Raw genomic sequence first — 26623 nt, 5'->3', positions numbered from 1 at the left:
AGGTATGGTTTTAATTCAGATGCTGCATCTTAAAATACTATTGTGTAGCATTTGGTTGGGATTAAATCTATATATAAATATACACTATGAGAGTGCTTTATCCCCCCTACATCTCTTGGGGGGGAAAAAAACCAAACTTCTGCATTAATAACCATTTACTATTTCAGTTTTACACCCAAGAATTTGAATATCTGAGTAAAAAAACCTTTATTTTGCCAAAGCAAACAACTGTTTCCAAATGCAAGGAAGCAGAAAGCAAGTTATGAGCTGACAGATGCAACAGAAAAGAGGGTGGAAAGGATTTTCTCATGCGCAAAAGAGGCCTAACAGACTTAACTGAGGCATTTGGTCCTCTCCTCAGGAATGCTCAGCCCTCCACAGAGACTCCTGTCTTACACCAATTCAGCATTCCTTACTTCACTTCTACTAATTCTTCCTGTTCTTCCTCATTCCAGCTACTCCTTTTACAAAACTTACCAGGCATAGAAAGATGCTGGAGAAAAGTATATCACAGTCCCGATGTCATTCATTATCTGCATTGAAAATCTTACTGGGAAATAAGTCAATGCAAGAAGGAGACCTCAAGCCTTACTACAGCCTAGTTCTCCCTCATTCGAGCTTAATTCCAGCGACAATTTGCATAGGGAGGGTGACAATGTTATGGAAACACTGCCACTGTAGAGGTTGTATCCCTCCCTGATAAGATCATCTTTGACTAATCATGATTTAATCCAAACTAAGTTCTGACAATCTTTAGATACTGTTGATTCTTCTCAAAGATAATTGGCTATGGGTCAAATGCAATGCAATAAAATGCAAATTCCTTCCCACCAGAAGTGAAGATGAGAAGAGACAACACGCTTTCCCCATGTCAAGATGAGCAAACTTTCTTTGCTGACACACACTATGTGACACACACAATGAATACCAGAAAGCATTGTCCTTTTATCAACTCCCTCAAAAGTTTCTGCTTTTTCCCCACTTGTTTATCAAGTGTTGTAGTACAGGACATTACTCCTCTGTACAAATCTGGCACTTCTTGCAACTGCAATTATCAAAACATGTAACACAAGCACCCCCTTTGTGGCAGAGATGCAAGTTAATGCACACAACTCATGTAGAACTAAATTAATCAACCCTCATTAAAACAATTACTTGGCTCCAGCAAGGAAAAATCTGCATGCACTCAATAGCTTTTCAAAAGTAGGGTTAGCTTGTGAAAAACATCTTTAAAACGTTTTGGACTGTTTCTGTCTGAGAAACATAAAAAACTTAGCAGTGTCAACTCACCTTCCACACTGTCAGAACAGGAGGTGCCAATCCCAGTGTCCCCACTGTCAGAAGCTATGCTGTGTCTTCTCACAGGATTGTTTTGACTGCTTGAGGAAATCGTTGAGGACTGCCACAGGGATTCAGTACCAGGTAACCATCCCTCTGAGGAATAATCTGAGCCTATAAAAAAGAAAGCCAGAAGTCTGTCATTAGAGGTATAGTACAAAAGTCAGGAACAAAATACCTGTCAACATGAAAACTGAATCCTACTTTTCATAGATAAAACTTGAGCTAGACTGTGTATGTGTCTTGGAGGTTGTTTCTTTTTGTTAATTAAAATCCTTTTGCTAGGTGAAAGCTTCTCCAAAATTCCAACACATGTATTTTTACTATTTAGAAACATTATCCTTAAAATTTTCTTGCACTCTTTAACAAGACATGTATCATACAATTCCTGTCCTAGAACTGATTCTCAATTCACAGCAGAATTTTGCATTGCAAGGCTTCAAATACAAAGCAATGAATTAATTTTACGACAGAAACCAGTTAAAGATTTGGCCACTGAGATACAGTCCTTTTCTACTGTGCATATACCACGTGACCTAGGTGATAAAGCCGGCAATGAAATCATCCACACCGATATCTAAAGTAATTCCTTATGTAGCTGCACACAAGCCGCCTTTGTGAGACATGCATCCATCTAGTGGTTTGTTATTTTTTAATTTAAATAAATCACTAAAATATTACATTTAAGAACACAATTCAGAGCAGCAAGTAGTTCCTCTGTTCAAGAAGCTTTTAAAGTAGGCCACATACTCTCACAGTCAATCTCTACAGAAAATTTATCACAGAGTACAATCCTAGAAGACCATTACAATTTTCAATAGCCAGTATCTAAATCTAAGCACAGTTTAAAGGCAGAATATTGATCACCACATTCGTACTCTGAACCAGCACATAAAGAACTGTAGAAAAAAGCATGGTTGCTCTTCATTTATATACAATCACATACATACACCCCCTTAGCTTTGTGTAGCACTTTCAGCAGGAAATGACTCATGAAGAAGTAACAGTTCACATACGTCTCTTATGTCTCTCCATGACATTATTTTTAGGTCATTTAAACATTTTCAGCAGTGTCCATCTGAAGTTGTAAAAGCAATTTGCCTCTGCAATGACATCTGCTATTTCCAGCTGTACTTGTTTTCCAGTAAATTAAATAGTTCAGAAAACAATGTAAAAATGAAATATGTGGGTACATATATAACCCCATCCCCACATACATGATTCCCATATAGCAGCCAAATCACTAAACCTAGTAGTCAGAGTGGTAACAGCGGCTTGCCAAGCCACTTGAAAACGGAGGAACACAGTAAATACTTACTTACACAGTAAATTCCTTATGGCACACTATTGAATTGTAACACAATATCCAAAACATTCTTTTTTGTAAGGAGGTTCTTGAAGGCCTTAAATATGCCTGTTCATCTCATTTGCCTCAACTTCATTCTCCATTGAGATTATTGCCTCTTCTTCCCTTTAGCACACTTGCCTACCTTTTCTCCCCATAATTCAAAATCACTTTCCCCACCAATTCTCCTTCCCCTTCATTCTACTTTAGCCACACCTTGTGCAATGTATGTCCTTCTCCTCCTTAAACTTAGATTTTCCTCTCCAGAAGTCTCTTTAACTATTCCAGTGAGTATCTTTCAAATCCAAGGGTGAGGGGGAAGACCAGAGGAGCCAGACATGAACACACGTGCCCATGGCTCACCAGTCACACCCTGTAGAGAGGTCCCAGCCAAGATTCCAATGGAATACCACTCCAGGTGTCATCCTTCATATCACCCTCTCTGTGGCATCATCTAATGTACTCAAGTGTGACAGTTTTACATACAGTCAGTGGGAAACTGGGACATTTCTTCTTCTACCATCCAGCACATTTTTCACTAATACTCTGGCTGCTTTGGGAACAATAATTTTACCACCGCTCCCTCTGAATAGGGCTACTTTCCACAAGAATTCTACTTCATCCTTCTCAAGCTGCATCTAGCTATTCCAACAAGAGTAAAACTGACTTATGGAAGGCCAGCTAATTAAATCAGAGATAGTTCTGATTTAGGAGACATTTAAAATACATTTATAGAAGAGAAATTTAGATTGATTCACACTTTATTACGCTGTTTTCCACTATACAACTCTTTGGTGACATTTCAGCTTTTATGGTGTTAAACAGGTGTGAAAAGAAATGCAACAGATAATTTAATATGGAGTAGTGGTAGCATTAAGAAAGCATTAAGTGTCAAACTCTTTAGATCTCTTGGTTAGACAAATGCTCAACCATCCATACATAAACCCCCAAAAGGGAGAGCTACTTTTCACTCTGGTGGAACTTAGAGGAATAAAAGCTAAAAATACCACAGAATGAGAATTACTTAAAAAAGGACTTTCAGAAGTCACCTTCTCTAACCTTCAACTGAAAGCAAGATAATTAGATCAGACTACTCAGGGCCTCATCCAGCTGAGTCTTGAACACCTCCAAGGACACAAGATTCCACAACATCTCTGGTTCTTCCAGCATTTTATCACCCTCCATTCCAAGAAAATTTTCCAAATATCTCAAGAGACTCACATTCCAATATACCACAAAAGATGCAACAACCCAGTGCAACTAGTCTCAGTTAACAAGCAGGGTTAACACACTAGAGGGGGCAGACAGTCATTCCCATTGGGATCTCTGCAGGCACTGTAAGTAGAGAAAATAACAGGCACCACAAAATGCCCTGCTATAATCTACTCTCAGTTTTGCATCTACACACAGAGCCTGGGGACACACCATGCCCCAGGTGGGGTGCTGAAGCACAGGTCCAGGAGGACATGCTGGCACTTCACAGAATTGACGCTTTCTGGAGCACCTTTGCACCCAAGGGCAGTTCAGCATCACAAGTTAACTCATGAAGCTGGAGCTGGAAGGCCTGAAGAGGTAAATGCTGGTAATAGCTACACACAGACCAGCATGAGGCCAGCCAGACTTTCCAAGCTTTGACTCAACACAGGCCAGTCAGATCCCATCTGGCTTTCCAGAGAAATACACAAATCTACATGCACAGTCCCTTCACTCCGGCACTCCCCTCTCACATCCCTGGGGATGCACAGTTGGTTGTGCACAGCAGCAAAGTGCACCCACAGTGCTGTCACCTGGATCATGCCTCTTCCTTATAGCATCCTGTACACAGAGGTGTGGACATGGGCTGGGGTGGAATCATCATTTTTTCACTGGATTTCTACTGTTGAGGAAAAGCCTCTACATATAAAAAGGCTATGTCCCAAGAAAGCCACTTGGTTTAGATTTTTAGTAGGTAAACACTATGTGGGTTTTAACCTATTTTAGACATGTCAACAGAACATGATTGTACATGGTCACTTCAAGAAATGGTTTTTCTTTGCCCCCTGACATTAAACATACTCCTTTTTTTTCTAAAAAGGACAGCTAATGACATAATCCAGGACTCTATAGTGCTTAATGTTTCATAGCACAGCCACACAATTGTGTTACCTTGCAGACCTAATGGAGAGTCTATTTCATAGAAGGCCATTAAAAATATATAAGTGTCTGCATGAGAAAGTGAGTTCAATCAGCTTTGAAAAGCTGTATCATAAACAGCCAAACACAAGCACCAAGATAGTAGAAACAAACCTAAATATTAAGCCTGAACAGTAAGTAACTCATAAAATTGGACCTTATAAACCTCATTAGTCCAAGATGTTATTTTAAAATTAATACATTATTTTCTTTATTTGAAACTCACCTTCTGAGTCAAGTGCTGAGGAATCCCCAAATGCCCATCTATGCCTCCCATTTGTTTTTCGACAGCTCTCTGCAAATGCATTATCTTTCATACAGCAAACAGCCTCCACTAAACAAACCAAGTGTAAAAGGGGAAGATACTCAGGAGTCTCCACACTGCTCAGCCAGCACACCTGCCTCACCCTGCTGCTCTGATCTCAAACCTGCCAGTCAACAGCCAGCATCCATCTGCCCAAAATACAGAATGGGGTAAGAAAAGCAAGCAAAAATTTCTGGTCAAGATTTGTGCTGCTGAATTGTATATTAGCATCTGTCTATGTTCATTCTTTACTGGGTTAGAAAAATCTACCCTTCATAGGATTTACTAGAAGAAAAAAAAAGTAGTGTCATCCTACCAGGCTGCAAGTTCCAACAACAAACGTGACAAAATACGTGTAAGATCACCAAAAAAAATCTCAAAGCCTTGTTTATACAAACAGTTGAATACCTCCTTAAATTTGGTCAGTTAAATATACCATCATATATATATACATACATATACCATAAATATACCAACATATACCAACATGTATACCAATATACCTCTGTTTCCAGTCTAGGCATTTAAAACAGATCCCTTTACAACTAAGTAAGGACAGGAAGTAGATTATTTATTAAAAGAGAACTGTTGAAATTTCTCTCCAGAAAAACATGTATCATTTTCTGTGTGTCACAGAATGCTGTCATCTATTGCTGTCAAAGACTCAGTTAATTCTGGATCATTACCATGCCTAATTTCAGTGGCATGCACAGATCCCCTACATACACAAAATAATAACATTACCATCTTTACATTTGGTTCCTAAAACACCTCTAACATGCTTGAATGCAAAGATTTTCATTTTAAGTGACAGGTATGATACTGTTACTTTACCTAGACACTGAATGGAAAGCAACAGCAAAAGACTCAACTGGGTTTCACAGCAAACACATCCAGAACTAAGAGTACTGATTTTTCTATTCCACACTGTGACTGACATGGATTGTGACCAGAAGTGAATCACCCATGACAGCCAGTGCAAATGTATCCAGTTAAAGGAGTCTGAAGAAGATCTCTCTACAGTACTATCAAAACTAACTATGCGAAGCTCATTCAAATCATGGATGTGACCAGGCTGTACAATCATATTTCACGCCAGGATGGCACTGAAGTCTGCCTGAAGCCCTTTCAAGGAAAGAGGCAGCATTCAGCCCAAAGACACTGCCACAGTTAATTAGTTTACCCTCACCATCTGTACCTTTACCCAAAACACTGCTAATTATGCACAAAGATCACACGACAGTATTTTGAAATAAGTCAACCCACCTTCATCCCAGTTCTCCCACATCCACTCATATAATACCCTGACATTGCTGGACTTATTCCAGTTGCATCTTCTACACACCTCCCTTCTCAATAAGTTCTTTAAGGTATCTTTTCAAAGGAAAAGTCTACAAACGCACAAATGGTCTCTCAATGATACAGTCGCTGTATTGTAGGAAAAAACTTACTTTGGTTGGAAAATGCTTGTTTACTTATCATACTTGCAAGATCATTACTGCCACAAGATAAAAGAAAATCTCACTCTGGGGTGTGCTTCATGCACATTAAGACTGCACAGATAATATTCTGGTTTTTTTAACTGATGAAAAGACAACACAGTAAGAAAAGGCAATGGAGACAGGGGAACCCAAAACGCTGAAAAGACTTTCCAAAACTAGACACAAGAGCAGATGTCATACTTTAACACATTTATATAGGGCTTTTAAAAAAGCTGAGAGTTAGCAGCAGAATGGTGTGACAGCAGCCTTCTTCAGTCTAAGGTGAACCAAATGCTAAGGTGCAGTCATTCAGTCTGATATCCTAGCACAGTAAAAAGATCCTGGTATGTCAGTGCTCCTTCCAGACACAGGCAAAAAAAACCTTACTTTGATAAATAACTACTTCCTAAATTCTTTCTACAATAATGTTTCAGAAATGGCATCCCAACCCTAACCTCTGAGACACATACTTCCTAGGTGCACTTCATCTCCATGGTCCTTCTGCAAAACAAACTGCAACTTTTATACAAATGTCCAAAACAAGCTCCAGGTCTACAATGTAGGCTTTTCTCTTCCAGGGTGAGCAGAATATTGGAAAGAGAGGTTTCTAATGCTTTCAGGGAAGGTGGCCAGATGACAGTTTTGGGATCCTTTTTTTACAAACGCTCTGGAGGTGGTGGAAACTCACAGCTCTACCAGCTGGCTATGAACTAAGATACCAGAAGGTCCTAGTCCCTCCTCTCACATGAATGCAGCTGAGAGTAGGTGGATGATGCAGTTTAATCAAAGTGCAATAAGAAGCAGGGTAAAGTGGGATGAAATGACAGCCTGAACTATTAAATTTTTACATTTCAGTTTCTCAAAAGTACTTTATAGAATCAGATAGCTAAAGTATGATTCATCCTAAGGACTCATATCCTTTATTGACAGACCCTGCAAGCTATTTAACTAAGTTCTCATAGTTTTCAGTTACAAATGGATTACAACAATTCTAAGCACGAAGAAAGATAAAAATGTACAGATATAGAGGGAAGCAGGGAAAGAAAAAAAAAGAATGTGAGAGTTTAAACAGAAGAATATCGAGAGAGACCTTTTTATCGACATTTTTACTTGTAGAAGCTGATAACACTGCCTGGTATAAAAAGGTTTATGCCAGTTCTCTGTATTGCTAATGTGCAAAAGAATTCACCTACTAGAGACTGAGAAAAACTTAAAATAGTACAGGAAAAAAATTGAAGTAGAAGAAAGAAACATTGAGAAGAAAATACTCAAAACACAATCCTCAAAGTACACATGACTGGCAGTATCAAAACTGCCTTTACAAAAAAAAAGGCTATGGTCATATTTTAAGAAACATAAACTTGTCCTTCAGTTCCCTGAAAGCTAAATTTTAAGTAGATTGTGTCACCAAACCCCCAGCTTCTTTTGCCTCTCAATTTCCTTAATAAAGGTTAAACAGTTTTGGTTTTTCCCCCACAGAAGTGGCTAAATGTGCAATCTCTCATCATAGATAATTACAACTAGAAAACATTTGTCTTCTATACAAAACAGTATTTCAAAGCGAACCTTGACAAAGTCTGATTTTTATGACTTTACAAATGTGCACAAAACTATACAACAGCAAGCTGCAAGGTATCCCATGCAGGAAAGTATGCAATTTAAAGGAATGATGGCAATTAAAAATAATAAATAAGTCAATTGGATGGATGAGCTTCTGAGAATCTTGCCATGACAGTTTAAACACACAATTAATAGCGCTCTCTCTATAAGCCCCCACCCGAGTCTATAGAAAGTAAGAGGTGAACAGGTCTGTCTTTCCATCAAAGAGTCCAGCTGGCCAGCTTATGCTGCTGGCTAAAGTGGGTCTGAGCTGGGAACGCTGTTTGACATCAGAGCTAATTGGATCTACTGGTCAGCTGCTATGCAAAGGCTGTTTACCCTGCCCAGACACACACTCATCCTGCTTCCCCAGCATAAGCCCTGCCACTCCAGAGCCTACAGAGAAGTGGTTCAGGAACAAACTGTCCTTGCTTATGGAAAAGGTTTATCTGCTAATTTGGCTTTCTAAGCTTGCTCAGCAAGGGGTCAGACAAGAAGCAGTGCCAAAGAGGGAGTGGGAACATACAGGTCTGATGCCCAGTAGCAACCAGGCTTATCCTACTGCCAAACTGCACATTGAGGCAGATCCTAAACTGGAGCAATATAAGCATAGATCTCTGGCTGCCTCCACTGAGGAGGACAAAACCCGTTCAGCTAGCAGAGAGTTGTGTTCAATTGTCAACTGAAAAGGTGGCAAAATCCTTAAACTAACACAAGTATGTAAGATTGGGCTTCGCCTTCCCTGACTTCTACTCTAGAAAGTATGTAAACCAAACACTAACTCATACACAAACAGCACTTAGCTGTAGTTATTTAGCATCAAACCAATGATTAAATTCCAACCTTGACAGGAAAGAAAGAGGTTTGCTTTCATTTCATCACTGACAGGAGCAAGACCAAAAACTCAGTCCAATTGTTGATGGCACTCCTGTGAGTATTCTGCTTCCAGATAGAACATTTGCATAAAACAGAACTTCAAAATACAAACTGCAGATGTTTCTTATTTCATGTTTGGCACACAGACTACAACTATTACCTCATGCCTGCTATGCTGACTTGCCTCTTTGTTTTTGGACTCAATGCACTGCTCACCCCATGGAAACACAAAATCATATTCTTAGTTCCCATTCATTTCCATACAGCAACTACAAAGGAGAAGGTTACCTTTTAAAATTGGAAAGTTTATCAACTGCAGTATGAAGAGGGGAACACCTAGGAAAATAAACACATTAAGTTATGCTTAAAGTTAATATAAACTTTCAACAGCAAGCCCTCAGGACATGCAGTCAGTTCTCAGGGTCTGTTAAAAAAGCTGTACGCTTGCAGTTGATCAGCAGAATCCCCCTGTGAAAAAAATGTAATGATCACAGGTTATCATCTGTTTCATCCCTTCTTACAGCTTAGCTTTATTGGTATTCAAAACCAGGCAAGTTGCTCTCTGAGCAGTTTGTCATGTTAACATTTTTCTTACAGAATTACCTTTGCTCTCTCTCTGTTTAAAGGTTTAATTCAACCTCCACTGTGCGTGGGCTAAAATGAAGTAAGCCTAACTGCTAAAATGAGTCAAAAAATACTAAATGGTTTTAAGTAGCTCTTCCACTTTGCAAAGCGGAACAAACAAGAGTCTAACAGTCTTACTTTAAAAAAGAAAAGTGCATAATTTCTCTCCTCTTTGTAGTCAAATATCAGTTCTAAAGATATCCTTGACACTAAATGGAGAAGATAGAGACTCCTCCAAAATAAAATTTCACTGAAATATTTTGCTCAAGTACGAAAAATGAAGGAAAAAAATCTTAGCACTGTCAAAGAGGTCTAATATGCATTATAAACACAACAGGACCTACTTTAATGTGCAAGTATCAGAAAACTGAGCCTCCAGGCTATAGGTTTAGTGCATGCTAACAGAAGTATGCGCTGAGTAATAGAACTATGCAAGGGAGTTCCCACATTGTTACATTTCTGTGGAAAGGATGAAATTCTGTCTTCATGTAAGACATGAGATTTTTCTTACAAACTTCAGTGCCTTTGTCACAGAGCACAACTTTTCCCCACACTTAGCTTTACAGCTTCCTCTCACACCTATTTTAATATAAGGAAGGACAATGCTCAGGAAATTGAGAAGTAGTAGTTTAAAAAAAAAAAATCCTTCACACAATAAGTCATCAACTCTGTTCAGGATACTTTCAGTCAAAACCAGCACTTCTTGTGTTTCTATCTTCATTCGATGTATAGCTTTACATTACAGTAATTCTACCAACCACACAAAAGCCTTTGTTGAATCAGTTTGGATGAAGAGAACAGAAAGAATTTAAGACTTAAACTGTTAGCTTTGGTTTTTCTAAGTAGCAAATATAATGAAGTTTTGAGCAAAGGCATTTCCCATGTCTTTTTGTGCTTTTAATTAGGTCACTACACTTAATACTTTCTTATTACCTGTAGAACCACTAGGTCTTGGATCAGCATTAGCCACTGAACTTTTATACAAAGCACTAATTCTCAACTATAAGAATGCCTCCAGAGGCATTGAGAACTGTCAAAAGGTCTAAATGCTGAAGGTAGGCATTCGGGAGAGAAGACACCATCTTACAAGACAGGCTTGTGGGGGGAAAAAAAAAAAAGAAAAAAAAAGAAAGGTTAATTTGTTTTGAAACATTCACAGAAGTTGCAGCTTTCCACACCATCTGGAAACTATGTTACAAAAGGAGTAAAACAAACATTAAAAACATAAGGATACCTTATAAGGAATCTCAGATCTCACTCCAGGATCGTTCAGCAATGTTTCTCATCTGAATACCACACCACTGGCCTCTAATGTATCAAAAATTTGAAAGCATCTTTTTCTTTTTCAGTTGCACTTGCTAAGTCTACTTCAGGTATTTTTAGAAATAAAGAGGCAGTTAAGACCTTGACTTGACACTACTTGCTCTGCCCCTCCTCAGCAAGACAGAGTCCCCTACTGCCTCTTCAGCCATTATCCATTATTCTGAACTTGGTTAAACCTGTGAGTCCACTAACTGGTGGAAGTTACATTGCCCAATGGAATTAATGTCACTTTTTCCTGATCCTCACTTAACCTTCCTTGACCTTCCTGGTAAATCTAGGGATTAACTATATACTTCTTGATGTCATCTGCAGCAGCAAATCAAGACTGTGCTGGGAGATTTTTCCACTATCCACCAGCTGATTGAAGAGCTAGTGTATTTGACTCTAAATATCCCACACCTGCCAGACATCAGGATAAATGCTTCCTGCAGTGAAAGGACAGTTTCCTGTCAGATGCCTGACACAAGGCAACTGTAAATCCTTCATTCAGTATTTAACTTCAGTATTTTCCTGGTCCAGCTTAGTTTGCTGTAAGGCTGAGCAAGTGCTAGAGTGGGAGAGATACAGAAAGGTGGGAGCAACTACCCACTAATTATTTTAACTGCAAAATGAAATCATGCCCTGCAATCCACCTGTATACACCCCTTCAGGCAAAAAGAGTGTACCTGCCATATTTTCCCACATTTCAGAGACTATAATATCTTTAAAGAAAAAAGAATAAAAAATTCTCACAATTCCATCTCTTTTCTTTGTGTTACTAACTCCTTTTACAGATGGGCCTTTTGAATCTCAAAAAGCTGCAGAGATCCCTGGGGAATGAGGAACAGAAAGATGCAGTGTCATTTACAGCACGGCTGGCTGCAGAGAAATAGGTCACTTGAGCATGGCTGTGCAATCAATAGGATGTTCACACTCAGGCAACCGAGCCAGATGCCGTGAAGCACAGTGCCCAGGGAAATAGCATCCTCAGGGGCAATTCCACAGGGGTCAGCAGTTTCTGGGAATGTGAGGGATGATGTGTCAGGACTAACACACTTGTGAGCATATTTGCATGAGTTCTCCTTTTCTCTTACCATCCACCTCTAGCTGATCTGCAGTGTCCCACATTTAGTGCCTCCTCAACTTGTTCAAGACAGCAAGAAACTTCATGTAGGAGCCTAATGCAGGAGCCACAACTTAACTGTACTTCAGCTCACCCTCCCCAGTGATGGCAGGAATAAACTTCAGGACACTATATTTAGTATTATTCCTGAAAAGAAATATCAAAATACAATGGCTTCCTCCTGAAGAAGTTTTGTGGAGTGCAGCTGCCCAGATGCTGGCAGGGGCTGCAAGGAGGCCTGTGTGAGGAGTGTCTGGGGCTGCCAGGCAATGGACACAGTCACTTCCAGACAGCTCCAAGGCAGCCACAGTAGGGGTCAGCTGAGCCCTGCTGCTGTGATGGAGGTGCCTCAGGGAAAGCATTTGTTCAGAAAGAGCAAAACACTTCCCATGAGCAATGACTGAGGGAGAACAAGGGTGTGAGAAAAAGCCCTGCAAACCCAGAGGCAAGAGCAGGAGCAGAGGAGGAAGAGCAGGAGCTCTGAGAGAGGGACCCTGTAAGGCCCTAGAGATCAGGCTGGAGCAGGGCAACAGCACCAGGAAGGAGTGTGAAGAGGAATCGACATGGACTGACACCACGGCCAAGTCTGTTCTGTCTGTGTCAGTGGCTGGCAAGCCATCTCTCTTTCCTCATCTCAACACGAGCTTTTGCATCCTATTTTCTCTCCTGTCTCACCGAGAGCAGCAAGCAGCTGAGTAGTGAGCCAAGGCTAACTCGTGGCAAAAGCCAGAAAGGAAGCAACTTTTTGGATCACAGTGAATATGCCTGAATGCTAATCACAACCACAATAAGACTGTTTCATTGTCAGTGTACAATTCTAAGACACATTTGGCCACCCAAGAGATTACTGACAACTACAACCAAGTCAGCACTTTTGCAGCCAAAGAACCACCAGCATAGGAAATGACAATTAGTTTAACTCTCTAACTATTAAACCACAGGCAAGTTGTGTATAAAAACAAGCATCCAAAGAATACAGAAAACAGAGCAGTTGATATTGAAAAAGAATAGTACTATCTCCCTTCTCCTTAACTAACTTTCTATAACAAACAAGTTTTGCTTTCAACAATGGTAGATGATCGCCTTTAGCTACAACCTCAAGTCATGCCATTTAGGAGGCTTTCAGCTATTCTTACCACCATATTTTGAAACACATGGGTTCTTTAACAGGTATCAAGCAACTGGCTAAAATCTTAGTATAAATAATTTTACACTGTAAGAATCAATATTTGATTGACAGAAATTCTAGACATTATTTCGAGAATCTATAGGTGCTATTTTCCTACTAGCATTTCCTTCACCACCTCCTCTAGGGCAGACAGAATGGCTCAGGTTGCTTTTTACTACATATTTATTCTGTAAGACTCCTTAAAACAAATGCATTCTTCTCAAAATTATTAAAGTAATAACTACTTCCTTTAATTAAAATTTCAAAAGCAAATAATTACTGTAACCACAAGTCTATAATTCAATCAGTTTAAGTGCATCATACAGGAGATCAGAATAACTGCTGACCTCCAAACCCAACACTATAACACACCCTTACATCCATCATTCTTCTCTTGCACTTAAGATATAGGTGTTCTGCACACATTTTAAAAAGAATGGATGCTATATCCATAAAAGTGACTTGCCTGGAAGGAGGAAAGAAAAAGGCATTATTTTTGAAGGAAAGTAAGTAGCTCCTGTTCACCATCACTCAAACACAGAATGTCATTTGACCCCACAGTGATCTGTAAAAGAGAGCAGAGGCCATTCTAGCAGCCAGCCTTGCAGCTGGAACATTACATTTTTAAGTCTGGGTGAACAATCTTTATAATGCACGACATACAAACATATTTATAATCTTATAACTGGTAACCAATTTGAAATCTATCTACACTTGGATTACTCACCATTTATTGTTTTGCCTAGCCTGTAAAGATAAACCTACCTTTTCAAGATACTTGCAAAGCTATACCATCTGTGGCTGCACATCTCCAATAGCAGAGCAAGGAAACTTGTTACAGAAACAAAACCACCATACTTCTGTCTCTTCCTCCACCTCAAAGGATGAAAATGAGTGTCATCAGCCCCATCCTCCCCACCCCAGCTGAGTTAGGAAGCTGCCTGTGAAGCCCACGTGCACCCCAAGAAGGCAGTGCCCCACGGGCCTTAGAATGTGTTGAGACCTTACTGCTACTGACACTTTGCTTGCGACATAATTAAATAATCTTTCAGACCCACGTGTGTCACGCTGCCAGTGAGGCTCAAGTGCAAGGAACGCAGGGCAAATCACATTGCCAGGGCTCCAGGAGCAGAGGGATGCAGGCTACTATTTTTAGGGAGTGTCAATAAAATCCTTTTGATGTACAATATTATCGATAGGCAATAATGGACAGTGAAAAGAAGCTTGACCAGAGGTGCCACAGTTTACTAAAAGTAATAAATTTGTGTTATTTCATTTCAAAGTGTGCTTCTTTCACTTTCCACAGCCATCTGTTGGACACACATGGCCTAACCACATCTAGATGAACACTTTCGAAGTCTTAAAAGAGTTATTAATCAAGTGTATATTTCAAAGTCTAGTCCAGATAAAAAAGCAAAGGGAATAAAATACTGTATGCCCTTCATTGCAGTTAAATTCCTACAGCACATGAGTAACTGCAGACTTTATAGAGGTACAAACTATGCTGCAAGAGTTTCATAAACAGTCACGTGTACAAGAACACTGAAAGACTTAATCATATACACTTCAAAAACAGCAATTCAATTTTTCAGGACAGGTACTGAGACTATAAGGAGGTGAAATTATTTTGCAAGAGAAGCAAACTGTCATTAAATTCACTGATTATACAAGAAGCACCTATCTAAAAAAAAAAAAAAAAACTCAGTGGGATGCAAAAAAGATAGCAAATTTGTTTTCTCAGAGAAGACACTCCTATTGAACCAAAAAGCAAGCACCACTTGGAAATGAGAAGAAAGAATAAAACTGAAGGTCATAAATTAAATATGCTCCTGAAGTGTCCTTGCTGGTTACATTTTAAGGTAACCAGAATTAATTTGCATCTATTACCAAAAAACTGGTAATTTCCCTGTGCAAATAGAACAGCTAAGTAAGCACCTAGCTTTGTGAGGGAATTGTATGATTTTCAACGATTTTTGAAAGTAAGACTTCTAAATGCCCATATCCATAGATAACTAAAATACAACTAGCAAAATAGAAGGCTTTTCAGTACAAAAATATGGTTTACCAAGAATTATCAAATCATTACATGTTATACTCCCACACCAATTAGAATCTACATCAAGTAGCTGCCATTTAAGTATCAAATTTATCTTGACAGAAGAAAGGTTCCTTTAGTTTAAAGTGCCTGTACTCCTGCTTCCTAGCAGGACATTACTGTTCTGCTACAAAATACTTTCCCCATGAAGAGCTTCACTACAGAAAAAAAACAAACAACCAAACATCTAACATGGCAGTAACAACAGCACAGGATCTTAGCAGCTGTCGTTCCTTCAATAAAAATATCTGCATGGAGCTAATTACCTTCCACATCTTCAGACAGATTACAAACCACACAAAACAGCTTCTCAGTTGTTTCCCAGTATGGCAAATGAAAGAGGGCACTCCTCTGCTGGAAACTGTAATGCACACATCATCCCTCAAGGTTAAACCTCTACCTATTTGCCTTCTAATTAACCACCACTTCCTTTTAGTTTATCCTATCTCAAATTATATTTTTTTTTCTACCAGTTTTGCTACCTTACACTTCTACTGCTTACAGAGAAACATACATTTAAATACTCAGGGTTAATACAAATTCAAAAGAAAAGAAGGGATGGGGAGGAACTGGAAGCAATACACAAAATTTGCTCTTGAGTCTTACAGACAATTCTGACAAACAAGCAAAGCAAAACATTAATCCAATAATTCACTGGAATTGCTGATAAATTCAAAACACTTTATTTGACCCCAAACAAAAGGGAAAACCATGTATCAAATCTGAAACAAGTGAAAAATTAACACCAACAACCTTTATACTGGTCTGAAGTTAGTGTCAGAGTACATGGTGATATAACCTTTTAATACTCCTATCCCAAAGACAAATAATGAAGAGCTGAAACACCCTAAATTCCTGCAGTTTCCATCAAATTAATTGAAATCTCCACACCTATTGTTCAGAATTCCCACTATCTTTGCAGGCTGTAGTACAAAGATAATGTAGCTCCATTCTCTTGCAGGAAGCACTAAATAATTCTTAAAACTGCTTCAACAAAGCAAACGTGTTATACATAGAAATTCATAACTTAATCACAGTACAGAAGAAAAAGAACAATGCCTTCTTTCACCTTATAGGGATGAACATTAGCCTACTTGTAGAGATTCAGGCAGCTGCTGAGAACATCTTAGCAGCTCTTGTATTTGCAAGAAAACCCCTGCCAGTAGTAAGCAAAACAATCTCGCCATTTAAATATGTCAGCCAACTGTATACACATTATACATCTTTTGTGAACCCAAAATCAAAACATAAATCCAAATTTTTAAAGGAGAGAAATTACTCCAACAGCACCACTTTGCACTTGCAATGACAGAGCCAAACCACAGACCTCCACTTGTGATCAATTGCTTCAATAAATCAAAACATGACAAAATATTTGCAGAAGCCCTGCCAGAGTAAGACAGGTGATACAGTCGGTAGCATTTTCAAATCCTGGAAAAGGCATCCTAAAGAGCCGGTACCTTGCCTTACCTGCCCAAAGGCAATGCTCACACGGCTCTGCAGCCAATTCACTGGTTTTGCTGTGCCAGTTTGACAGCCGTGACGGGGGAAGTCAGCCCATCGCTTGCACAGAGGTGTTTCCCATGGAACAACCCAACTCCAAGCATTAACATTTCAACGCATCCCTACCAGCCTGCAGGAACTAGGCTCCAATTAATTCAGAGACCGAAAAGTGGTGGAGAAATAAAAAAAGGGGGGGGGGAGGGACTCGACCCGTTTATTCCGGTTTAAATTTAAAAACGAAAAAGCAGTAAGAGCAGCGCGCTTCCAGACTCTGCTTAAGGGTATACTAACACAAATCGGGGACGGAAGAGAAAGCCCAAAACATGGAAACGGATTATGTAGGTTAAGCTCAGCTTTATCATCCGCCGCGAGGTCCAGCTAAGGAAACGCGGAGCCCCCGGCTGGGGCCGACTCGGCGCCAGCAGCAGCGGGCGGGCCCCGCGCCCCCTCGGGCGCCACGTCCCGCTCCGGGCGCCGGCCGTGGGGAAGGGGCCGCGCCGCCGCCCGCGCACCGCGGGGACAGAGCCGCTTCCTCCGGCGGCCCCGCGGGGACCGGGCAGGGAGCCGGCCCGGCCCGGGGGAGGGGAAGCGCCGCGGGCCCCTGTGCCTCCCCCCGCCCCAGCCCCTCGCTCTTAGCGCTCCTTACCCGCCTTGTAGCCGCGCAAGCCGGGCTGGGGGTGCAGCCCGCCCCACATGGTGCCGCGCCGGGCCGGGCCGGGGGACCGCCGCTCTCCGGCGGGCGGGCTGGCGGCCCGGATGGGCGGCGGAGGCGGCCGCTCCCGCTGCCGCTGCCCGGGGAGCTCAGCGGGGCGCTGCCGCCGCGGCGGGGGCTGCTGCCCGCCCCAGGGGCGCCGCGGCCATGCTGCCGAGCGCGGTGGGACCTGGCCTCCCACCCCTTCGCCGGAGACAAAACTTGCTCTATTGCGCTGCAGCCGCCGCCTCCTGCCTCTCGGCGCTGGCAGCGGGGCGGAGACAGGGGCGGGAGCGCCGCAGATGCAGCGGGCGCTGCTCGGGGACGAGGCGCTTACATAACCCGGCCCACGGGGCAGGCTGCAGCGAGGGGCTGCGGCGGGGGCCGAGTCCGTACGGCCCGGCCCGGCCCGGCCCGACCCGGCCCGGCCCATCCCATCCCATCCCATCCCATCCCAGCACGGCCCGGCCCGGCCCGGCCCGCTCAGGCCCCGCCGGGCCGCGGAGGTGCTTTTGAGCTCGGGTTTGGTCACGTATGTGCTCACCCTGGGCTCGGGGAAGGGGCTGGTGGGCAGAGGCGTGTGCTCGTCCCCGGGGAAAGCACTGAGCTGACAGCTCTTAGCGTGGTGTAAAGGTAATCGTAAAAGGAGAGTGAAATGCCTGACTCCAGAGTTGCGGCATTGGAAATACCCAAGGCTAGTATGCGCAGACTTTAGTAAATAGAGTTCATAATAAAATCACTATTTCCCCCTACTTATGTTTGTTTTAGTAAGTAAACGATGTGGAAATAAAGAAGAATCCTGATATCCGTTTGAATGATCAGTTCCGCCAAAAGATCCACAGTAACATCAAAAAGTTTAAATCACAGGACTGGGAAGAAAATGCTCCTGTCAGCAATAATTCAAACCCAGTAAGAGGCGCATCCCCTCTCCATGCTGCTTTGGGTCTGCTCCAAATACTTCAAAAGATAATTCTGCAATAGCAGCCTTCCTGTTACTGCTGCTTGCAACTGCAGCCCAGTGGTCCCCATGTAAACTACTTTCTGAACAAGACCCTGACTCAATCAGCAATCCACATCACCAGACAAAAACAAAGAGAAGGAGAAAGCACTTGGACAGCTTCTAACTTCAACATAGCCATACCAAGATTACAAAATGCGCTCCCACAAAAGGAAGAAAAGCGATGCTTCAGGCAGCATTGTAGATTATCATGGACATGATAGTTTAGGGAGGTGAGGTGAAACAGGATCAGTTCTGTGTTTGTGTGGAGACATTCACAATCAATAAATAAAATTGTGTTCAAACGTTTCCTGCTGACCGAATGCATTGTTAATCAGTAGCTGATGATCACAAAACAGCTTTTATCTCTTTGGAAAGTTATATGTTTTGTTTCAGCACAAGTTCATGTTTTATTTATGCCTAGCTTGGTATTCATAATGTACTCAGTAAAACAGGCCTCAGAAGTACTGGCATGAGCATGTAGAAATGCTGCATGTTGTTATTTCATCCTCTTTCTTATCTGTATAAAGCTCTTGCACACTCACCGAAGACCTGAAATGATGTGCATTCCTCACCAGCTTGTTCTAACTTCAGAGTGACAGTGTTGGTAGAGTTGTAGAAACACCGACTTTAAATGTTACCAAATACTGGATAAAAAAACCCCAAATGGTAAAACTGCAGCACACCCTGTCAAGACCTCCAGACTGTTGCTAGAAGTCTGTGAATGATAAAAGGTCAGAAGCATTTTCAAGAAGCCAGAAATAGTGGTTTAGAGCAGAATACCAAAGCAGGTGCAGGTGCAATTTTTGTAAAACTGCAAAACTTTGAAGACAAAGAAACACATAAAAAGCTTAGTTCAAGACCTCTTTAAAGGACTTGACTGTGTGTAACATTTGTAGCATACTATTTTGTTGGATTAGTTTGAGTACTTAGCATATTTACATAGGAGGATGCAGTGAGCTGTAAGGAAGCTGAATTTTAAGGTGGGGAAAGTATCTAGCTGAAGACAAGAAGAAAAACTGCCTCATGACTGCTAAGCTGTGAAGTTTGTGGTGCTGTCCTGAAATGCAGCTGCAAGAATCCAGAGGCATATCATAACTGCAAGAAAGCTATGACCTGGGAAAGGTGTGGTAACTGTTCTATCTTCTAATAAATGTCAGTGCAGTGGTTTATGTAATTTGTATTACCGTTCATGGAAGCTTTATAGTTTCTTGTGTATCGCCTGTCTAGTCATGAACAATACCACAAAAGAGGAAGAAAATAAAAAGATAAAAAGGCCAAGATGAGGGTGACAGAACACAGCCAGATAGTCTGGCTGAATCCCCTCCAGCCACAGGGCTGTGTCTTCCAAGACATCCCCACTGGGACATCTGTGCTTTGACTGTGCTACTGCTTAAAGCAGAAAGAAAAAAACAACTGTGCTTAAGTTTAAGCACTCAGATAACAAAACCTGAGACACTTTCATTGTTATGATTGGATTTTAAGTTATTTTTATAGAAACTGAAGGCAATTAGTAAAGCTTTTTCACTACAAATGATCACAGTGTATCTGTGTGGAAACCAGGCCAAACTGAAGCCAGTAGTTTTACTCTATAAATAAATTTTATCTTGTTAATGCTTTATTCTTAATCCAGCAATGTTTTACAGCTTCACTCTGCTTCTGTATACAGTTCTAGACCTGGAGCAGTATTTGTTTTAGTTTTTAAAAAATCTCTTGAAAAATTATGATGACTGGTCTGTACCTCCTGAAAAAGAAAAAAAAAGAGCTTTGTGCCATTTGATGCTGCTGAAGCTATCCCCTATTTTTGTCTGGCTCTCAGCTTGGCAATGCAGTAGGTCCTGAGGACACCCCAAGTCCCTCTTCTTAAAAAGTCTCCTGTCCCATTTGTGAGGCCCAGCTATGCAGAGGGGGTGGGATGTACTGCTATCAAGGTCCTGATACTCATAGAAAACAGCAGCACAGTATAAGGGGAAATTCGTGTAAGGTTACACGTAAATAAAACTAAGTGGAAACAGCCTGCATCCCCAGGTAATTATTGTGAAATGTGATGCTCCAGACAGTGAATGGACTCAATTTCTTAGTGTCTGAAAAGCCTTCTCCCCACCTCTTTTTTTCTAACACAAACTCCACCTTCTTGGCAGAATGAACAGAGGGAAAAAATAGTAGAAAGTAACAGCTTAAGCACTGGTGTTAGGCAGATGCTGTCTCACCAAGGTCAGCTGGAGCATGTCTTATCCAGTGGTCTGTGATCCAGGTTCAGAAATCACATCCTTTTTGTTCCCCTCAGTAAAAACATAATGCTTGAAGGAGAGTTAAGCTGAAGCATGACCTGTGAAAGCAGCATTTTCCTTTGATTAGAGCCAGAAATAAGTTCAGTGTTTCTTTTACATACTTGCTTTCACATTTAATAAAATTAAAATATTATTTTAAAAACCCAAATGCAAATATGTAAACATAGTTCCAAGAGAATGCAGACCATTTACCCTATCCAATTAGGGCATTAGGTATGTGTGCATTCTATCAAAAAACAACAGCAGTATTTCTGCAATCATGTCTACATTGCAATTTACTTTTAAATTAAAATCACAAATTTTCAGTTATTGACTTGCTTCACTAAGTACAGCAATTCTTTCCATCCGCCCACAACTTTTTCAGTTGAACACTCTGTCCTAGCAAAATCTTAGCAGCCTTTAAGAAGCTTTAGAACAATTCCTCCTGTTTTCCAAAAAAATAACTATGAATGTTACAAAGCAAGATGTTAAACTGTATTGGTAATCACTAAAATTAAGTACAGATTAGCTTACCTGAGGAACTGCACACCTGCTGGTAGGGGCATGCTGGTCTATAAAACACTGAAATGTTTTGTTCAAAGTACACAGTGCACTGCACAGCATTAACAATAAATTGTGTCATCTAATACCTGAAAAGTAGTCATCACAAAATAACACAATGTATACAATGTTCTTATTTTTTGCCTTTTCTACAAGCAAATGAGAGTGTACCTGTCTCACAGAGAAGCACAAGCTGATAGCAGTTTGAATCTGCTTTGCTCTGTGCTTTTACTAACAGCTTACACCATGGGAGAGAGTCCAACTAAGCAGCTCACTGTTACCATACCTACAACCATAGCTATGGTTTATTACCAACATCCTGAAATTGCAGATTCTTCTAATTGTTCCAGCTTACAGAGTAAGATTTTCACCTGAGAAATTATTAACATCATTGTTAAAAGACCCTTTGGTGTCAGGAATTTTTCACTTTTTGTGCGTGTGTGTATCATATTAATTTAAAATAAGTCACAGAGAATTAAATCAAGTTTGTGTTATCAACTCAGATAGCACAGGAAGAACAAATGCAGGAGTGGCATCCAGTGGCATCTAACCAGTAACTTATGAAGATAAACTGGAATTTGCCAGGTGTATTTTTCTCAAGGGGAAATTTTTTGAGTTCTGATATTCTATTTTCCCTTTCCTCCATCCTCCCTTCTTCCCAAAGGCAGTAGAAAAGAAGAATAAATATAAATGTTTTGGGAGGAGATGGAGATAATATGTAAAAACCAACAGGCTGGAGGCAGGTCTTCTCCCAGGCTTCCAACTTTGGTTCCTATAAAGTTGAAGTACCTGTACCAGAGCCTCCCAGAGCAGCCAGGGAGCCTCTTCTACTGGGCTCCCTAACATATCCAGCTTCCTTGCAAGACATTATGATTTAAAAAAAATAAAAATTAAAAATTGTTTCTTTTACTCTACTGCATGACTTTTTCATAGAATCTCCAGTTCTCTTGTTCTTCAGCCCCCTTGAGTCACCTTCACTTTCTGTGAACACACTATCTGATTTTAGAGCACTGATACTATTTGTATTTCTTTTTGTGTGCTAAAACTTATGCTAAAGCCCAGGAAGCCCCAGCAGTGCTGCAATTCAGGGTTTTGATCCTCTTGCCTCTGAAAATGCTCAACTTTTTATAGCTAGCATTTTACTTCAAGGCAGACTTGTTTTGACTCCATGTTACACACAGACAAATGGGTACAGAAGGATGATCCAAAGGTGCAGAAGGATGATCATCCAAAACTGGATGATATCACTACACAATAATTTGCAGGGTTTTTAAAGCTTCTTTATGTATGTTAAACTCCACCTCAAATGTGAAGTAACTGCTGTATTAGAATCACAAAAACAGCATTTAGCCTGACCTCTTTAAACCTACCTGCTTTAAAGGTTGATCAAAAAGCACCCCTTTGTATGCAGTCACTGAAACAAAGCATCAGACTATGTCATTCAGGTTCCTGGCCTTTTCCCACCTCAGCTTTGAAAAGAGTAAGTCTTGTTTTCCTTTTGCAACAAACATCCCCGATAAATTATATAATTTTGCAGTAAATCAGAATTTTAAATTATAAGCAACTGTTACAGGAATGCCAAACACTCTGCAGCGCAACCACCCAGCAATACAATGTTGTATGAATACTTGAAAATGGAAATTTCTTCCAAGTGGTCATCATTATCTGCTTATAGCCTGAAATATGTTGTTTGTTTATTCCAAGTCAGAAATACAACCTATGAATATTACCAGTCAGAAAATTATCTGGTCTCTTGTGTTTGAGCCAAACCCAATATTGCTGCAAAGGGATGAAATTTCAGTAAAGTCAATGGAGTTATGCCAGTACTTAGTTTAGTCAGCTCAGTACTGTCGTATGCCCATACGTAAAAGTCGGATGGAAAAATTTATTTCATGCTGTAACTATAAATACTATAACTTAATGAGGCTCCCTACCTCATTATTTTCTCCATTGACTTTTATTCTATAAAAATCACTGACATTGATTCTACAATAATTCTATATGCTAGAATAATGTATCACTATTATAATACTTTTTTTTGCCCTCTCAGCAGTGCGAATTCCATAACTAAAATGTCGAGGCATTCTATTCTATGCTGGTAGAATAAAATCCAGTTTAATTGGGCACTTCTATACCCACCCATCACAACCCCTGCAGATGTCTAAGAACCAGTCTGTGCCTTGTACAGTGCTCAAGGACCAGCAGTCATCAGCAATGGCACTGCTGGGAACTGCCTGGTGCAGGACTGGTAGCCTTAGAAAACACTCTGGGTTTGATATGCCTGACTCCGGAAAGTATAATTTGCTTATGTCTTGTGCCTTTCTCACATTAAACTAATAAACGTATAGATCACACATTTTTGGATAAACCGTTTTACTCAAGAAGGTAGAAAATGACTGAAATGCACAAATTGGACTACACTGGTTTATACTGACCAACAGTGCCTATCAGGTTTGTTTTATGGGACCTCAGGGTTAGTATATGTATGAATCCACCACAACATCCTTAGTCTGTTTTGCTTTTGACTTAAAATTAACACAGACAAGAGTGCTTATTAAAAGTAGCTTTGCGTCTCTGACTTGGCTCTAAGATCATTCTACTTTTAACACATTACTTGAGTGACCAAATTGATCTGGAAGGCGTAGACATGTAACCTGATCTTTGGTCCCTTAGAAAACAACAAGAAATCTAGCTCCTAAGTGAGCATGTAACTTTCAATATATATGAGTAAAAGAAGCATGGAAGTTTAAGTATTGCTGCTTGAATTGTTGGGGACAGTCCTATTCATTTAGCAATCCCATGGTTTAAAAATTGCACATCGTGTAGTTCATATCTGTACCATTCTAATATTGTGAGTAAGAATATCTGGTTTAATCACTTAAAATGAAACTGAAGAAACACAAGTGCAATTTTCTGTTTAGTGCAGGACAGTATGATACAAATATGCTCTATACTTTGACCAATTAGTTCTTGGTATCTTCTGATCCAAGCATCGGAAGGTCAACCCACACCACAAGAATGTCTCTAGGACTTCTGAAGGAAAAGTTATTGCCATCTGCTTACAAGGTAAGAAGCTTGAAAGATCCAAACAAAACACATTAATAGGAAAAGATAAATAGCTTAACTAAAAATCTCGATCTGGCTCCATCTTTCCAAAACAACGCTATGCACAAGCTTCCAATGTGAAAATTACCAAAAAAAAATATATACTGAAACATGAGATGACAAGCAGTCAGGAAGTCAAAATGGAGAGCACCTAAAATGCATTAAGGAAGGGCAAGAGGCAGCCATACACATGACTTCCATCTGTGCACTACCCCAGCGAATGCTCCATGAAGTCAGTTCATTCATGGAAGTCCTTGCTCAATGACACCACTGACAGTATGTTAACTGAGCCTTTCGTGGTGTTGGCCCCGCTGGAGCACAGCCCCAGCAGTCACCATGACAAGATCTCTTCTGAGTACAGCCCCTGCAGCTAACGGATAGAACAGGAAAAATAAGAAAGAAATAAGAAAACAGCTATAATAACGTATCTTGGAAATGAAAGACAAAGAGTATTTTCATGTATTTCATGTTTGAATATGGTTGCAGCAAGGATAAACTCTCAAAGTTTGGATTCAAAACATAAGAAAACCATGCATGTTGCGTCATATTAAGGTGGAAATCAGGAACTAATCTTAAAAATTATAAACTGAATCACAAATTTCCAAAACACATTTGCTGCATTTTTATGTTACTGCTTTCAGATGTTACTGGTAGGCAGGAACATATAACCTCTGAAAGCTGACTCTAACAGACCTCTAGAGTAAACTGAAATATCTAAAGCCCTAGAAGTACGTTACAAACCCTAAAGGCTCTACAACATAGCCATATGTACTCAGTGCTATATACCTTTGAGCTTATGCATTCCGATTTAAGTAAACCAGTCTCCCTTGCACAGAGATAAGGAAACCAAGCTGTGTAAAACAAAAACTACCAACCATTCCACTCAAATCTATATTTAGCATTTGCTGCATCATGCTTTAATTGCTGAAACTGCCTCCACAAAAGCATTAAAAAATCACTAGAAAAAAATGCCACTATGAGGCACACTGAATGTTTAGAATAAAACTTCACCTTGAAAAAATATCCATATCAGTTCTGAAGCACAAAGAAGTTCTAAAATACAGATGAATAATCATCATTTTGTTTCCATCATGTACATGCTCCAATGTAAAAAATACAAAGAATAAAAATATACTGAAACCTTCTTGGTGCTCACCATCATGAACAAAATAGAATCTGTTGGGAGTCCAAATTTATATGAACAGAGAGGAAAAGAAAATGTTGCAAGATTAGTTCCCTCTTTAAAAAGAGAAGATAAGTTAGTAAATACAGTAACTTCCATTGAGCTGGCAAGTGAGTCAAGCTGGATAAGCAGATCCAGATATCTAATTTGAGAGGCTGTGAATTGTGTTTCCTTATCTAATGAAGTCCCTTATTTTCCTCACTGTTCTTTTTTAGCATATTTTTCATATGACTTTCAAATATAATTTTACATGAAGTATATATAGGTACTCAAACTGGACAATATGGTAAAAGACTCTCTGCTAAAGACTCATTTATTTAAAATACAAGTGAACAGTCACTTGTATTTTTGCTGTCCCAAGTAGTGATTACAATATAGGGTTTTATAGCCCCTGAAACTCAGCCACATCACACATTTCCACAGCACAGGCCTCAGGCTGCATACTGCAGGTCCTTCCTGCCAGGTGGTGATTCCATACAGAGCAGCACAATATGGACTTAAAAGTTCTGTGGTTGGATTTACCAAAAATTAAGGGGCAGATAGAAGAGGTACTAGTTCTGTGTTGAAGAGGACCAGGGCTCAAGGTCCTTGTGGCACTGCTTAGTGAGTAAGCTCTGCTACATAGATACACAGGGTTTGCAAACACACTTACAAAGGCTTGATTTCGTAGAACCACAGAATCACAGAATGGTTTGGGTTGGATGGGACCTTAAAGACCACCTAGTTCCAACCCTCCTGCCACTTTGCACTAGACTGGGTTGCTCAAAGCCTTCTCCATCCTGGCCTCAAACACTGTCAGGGATGGGGCATCCACCACTTCCTAATATCTAATCTAAACCTTCCCTCTCTCAGTTTAAACCCATCACCCTTTGTCCTATCAATTTGA

The 26623-nt window shown here is 40.4% G+C and overlaps 1 protein-coding gene and 1 long non-coding RNA gene across 3 annotated transcripts in view; one reads left to right on the top strand and one right to left on the bottom strand.

The window, feature by feature from the left end:
* The window catches only part of CEP85L (centrosomal protein 85 like), a 137656-nt gene that overhangs the window by 89600 nt on the left and 21433 nt on the right, over positions 1–26623 (bottom strand). The window contains exons 1-2 of one of the 2 annotated variants that reach the window (XM_033054353.2): positions 17577–17652; positions 1291–1452 (exon numbers count right to left, since the gene is read on the bottom strand). In XM_033054353.2, the coding sequence (XP_032910244.1) occupies positions 1291–1452; positions 17577–17625 (211 nt within the window). In that variant the 5' untranslated portion in view covers positions 17626–17652. Of the gene's footprint in view, positions 1–1290; positions 1453–17576; positions 17653–26623 lie in introns of those variants that run through there. The other variant, XM_033054354.2, reaches the window with a different exon arrangement.
* LOC116993574 lies at positions 17200–19786 on the top strand. The gene is made up of 2 exons (XR_004417333.1): positions 17200–17268; positions 18390–19786. It is a non-coding gene; the product is annotated as an uncharacterized LOC116993574 (long non-coding RNA).

Source organism: Catharus ustulatus, chromosome 3 (assembly GCF_009819885.2).
Source record: "Catharus ustulatus isolate bCatUst1 chromosome 3, bCatUst1.pri.v2, whole genome shotgun sequence".
NCBI lineage: Eukaryota > Metazoa > Chordata > Aves > Passeriformes > Turdidae > Catharus > Catharus ustulatus.
Note: the sequence above shows the minus strand (reverse complement) of the source record. Positions and strands in the feature narration are given on the sequence as shown.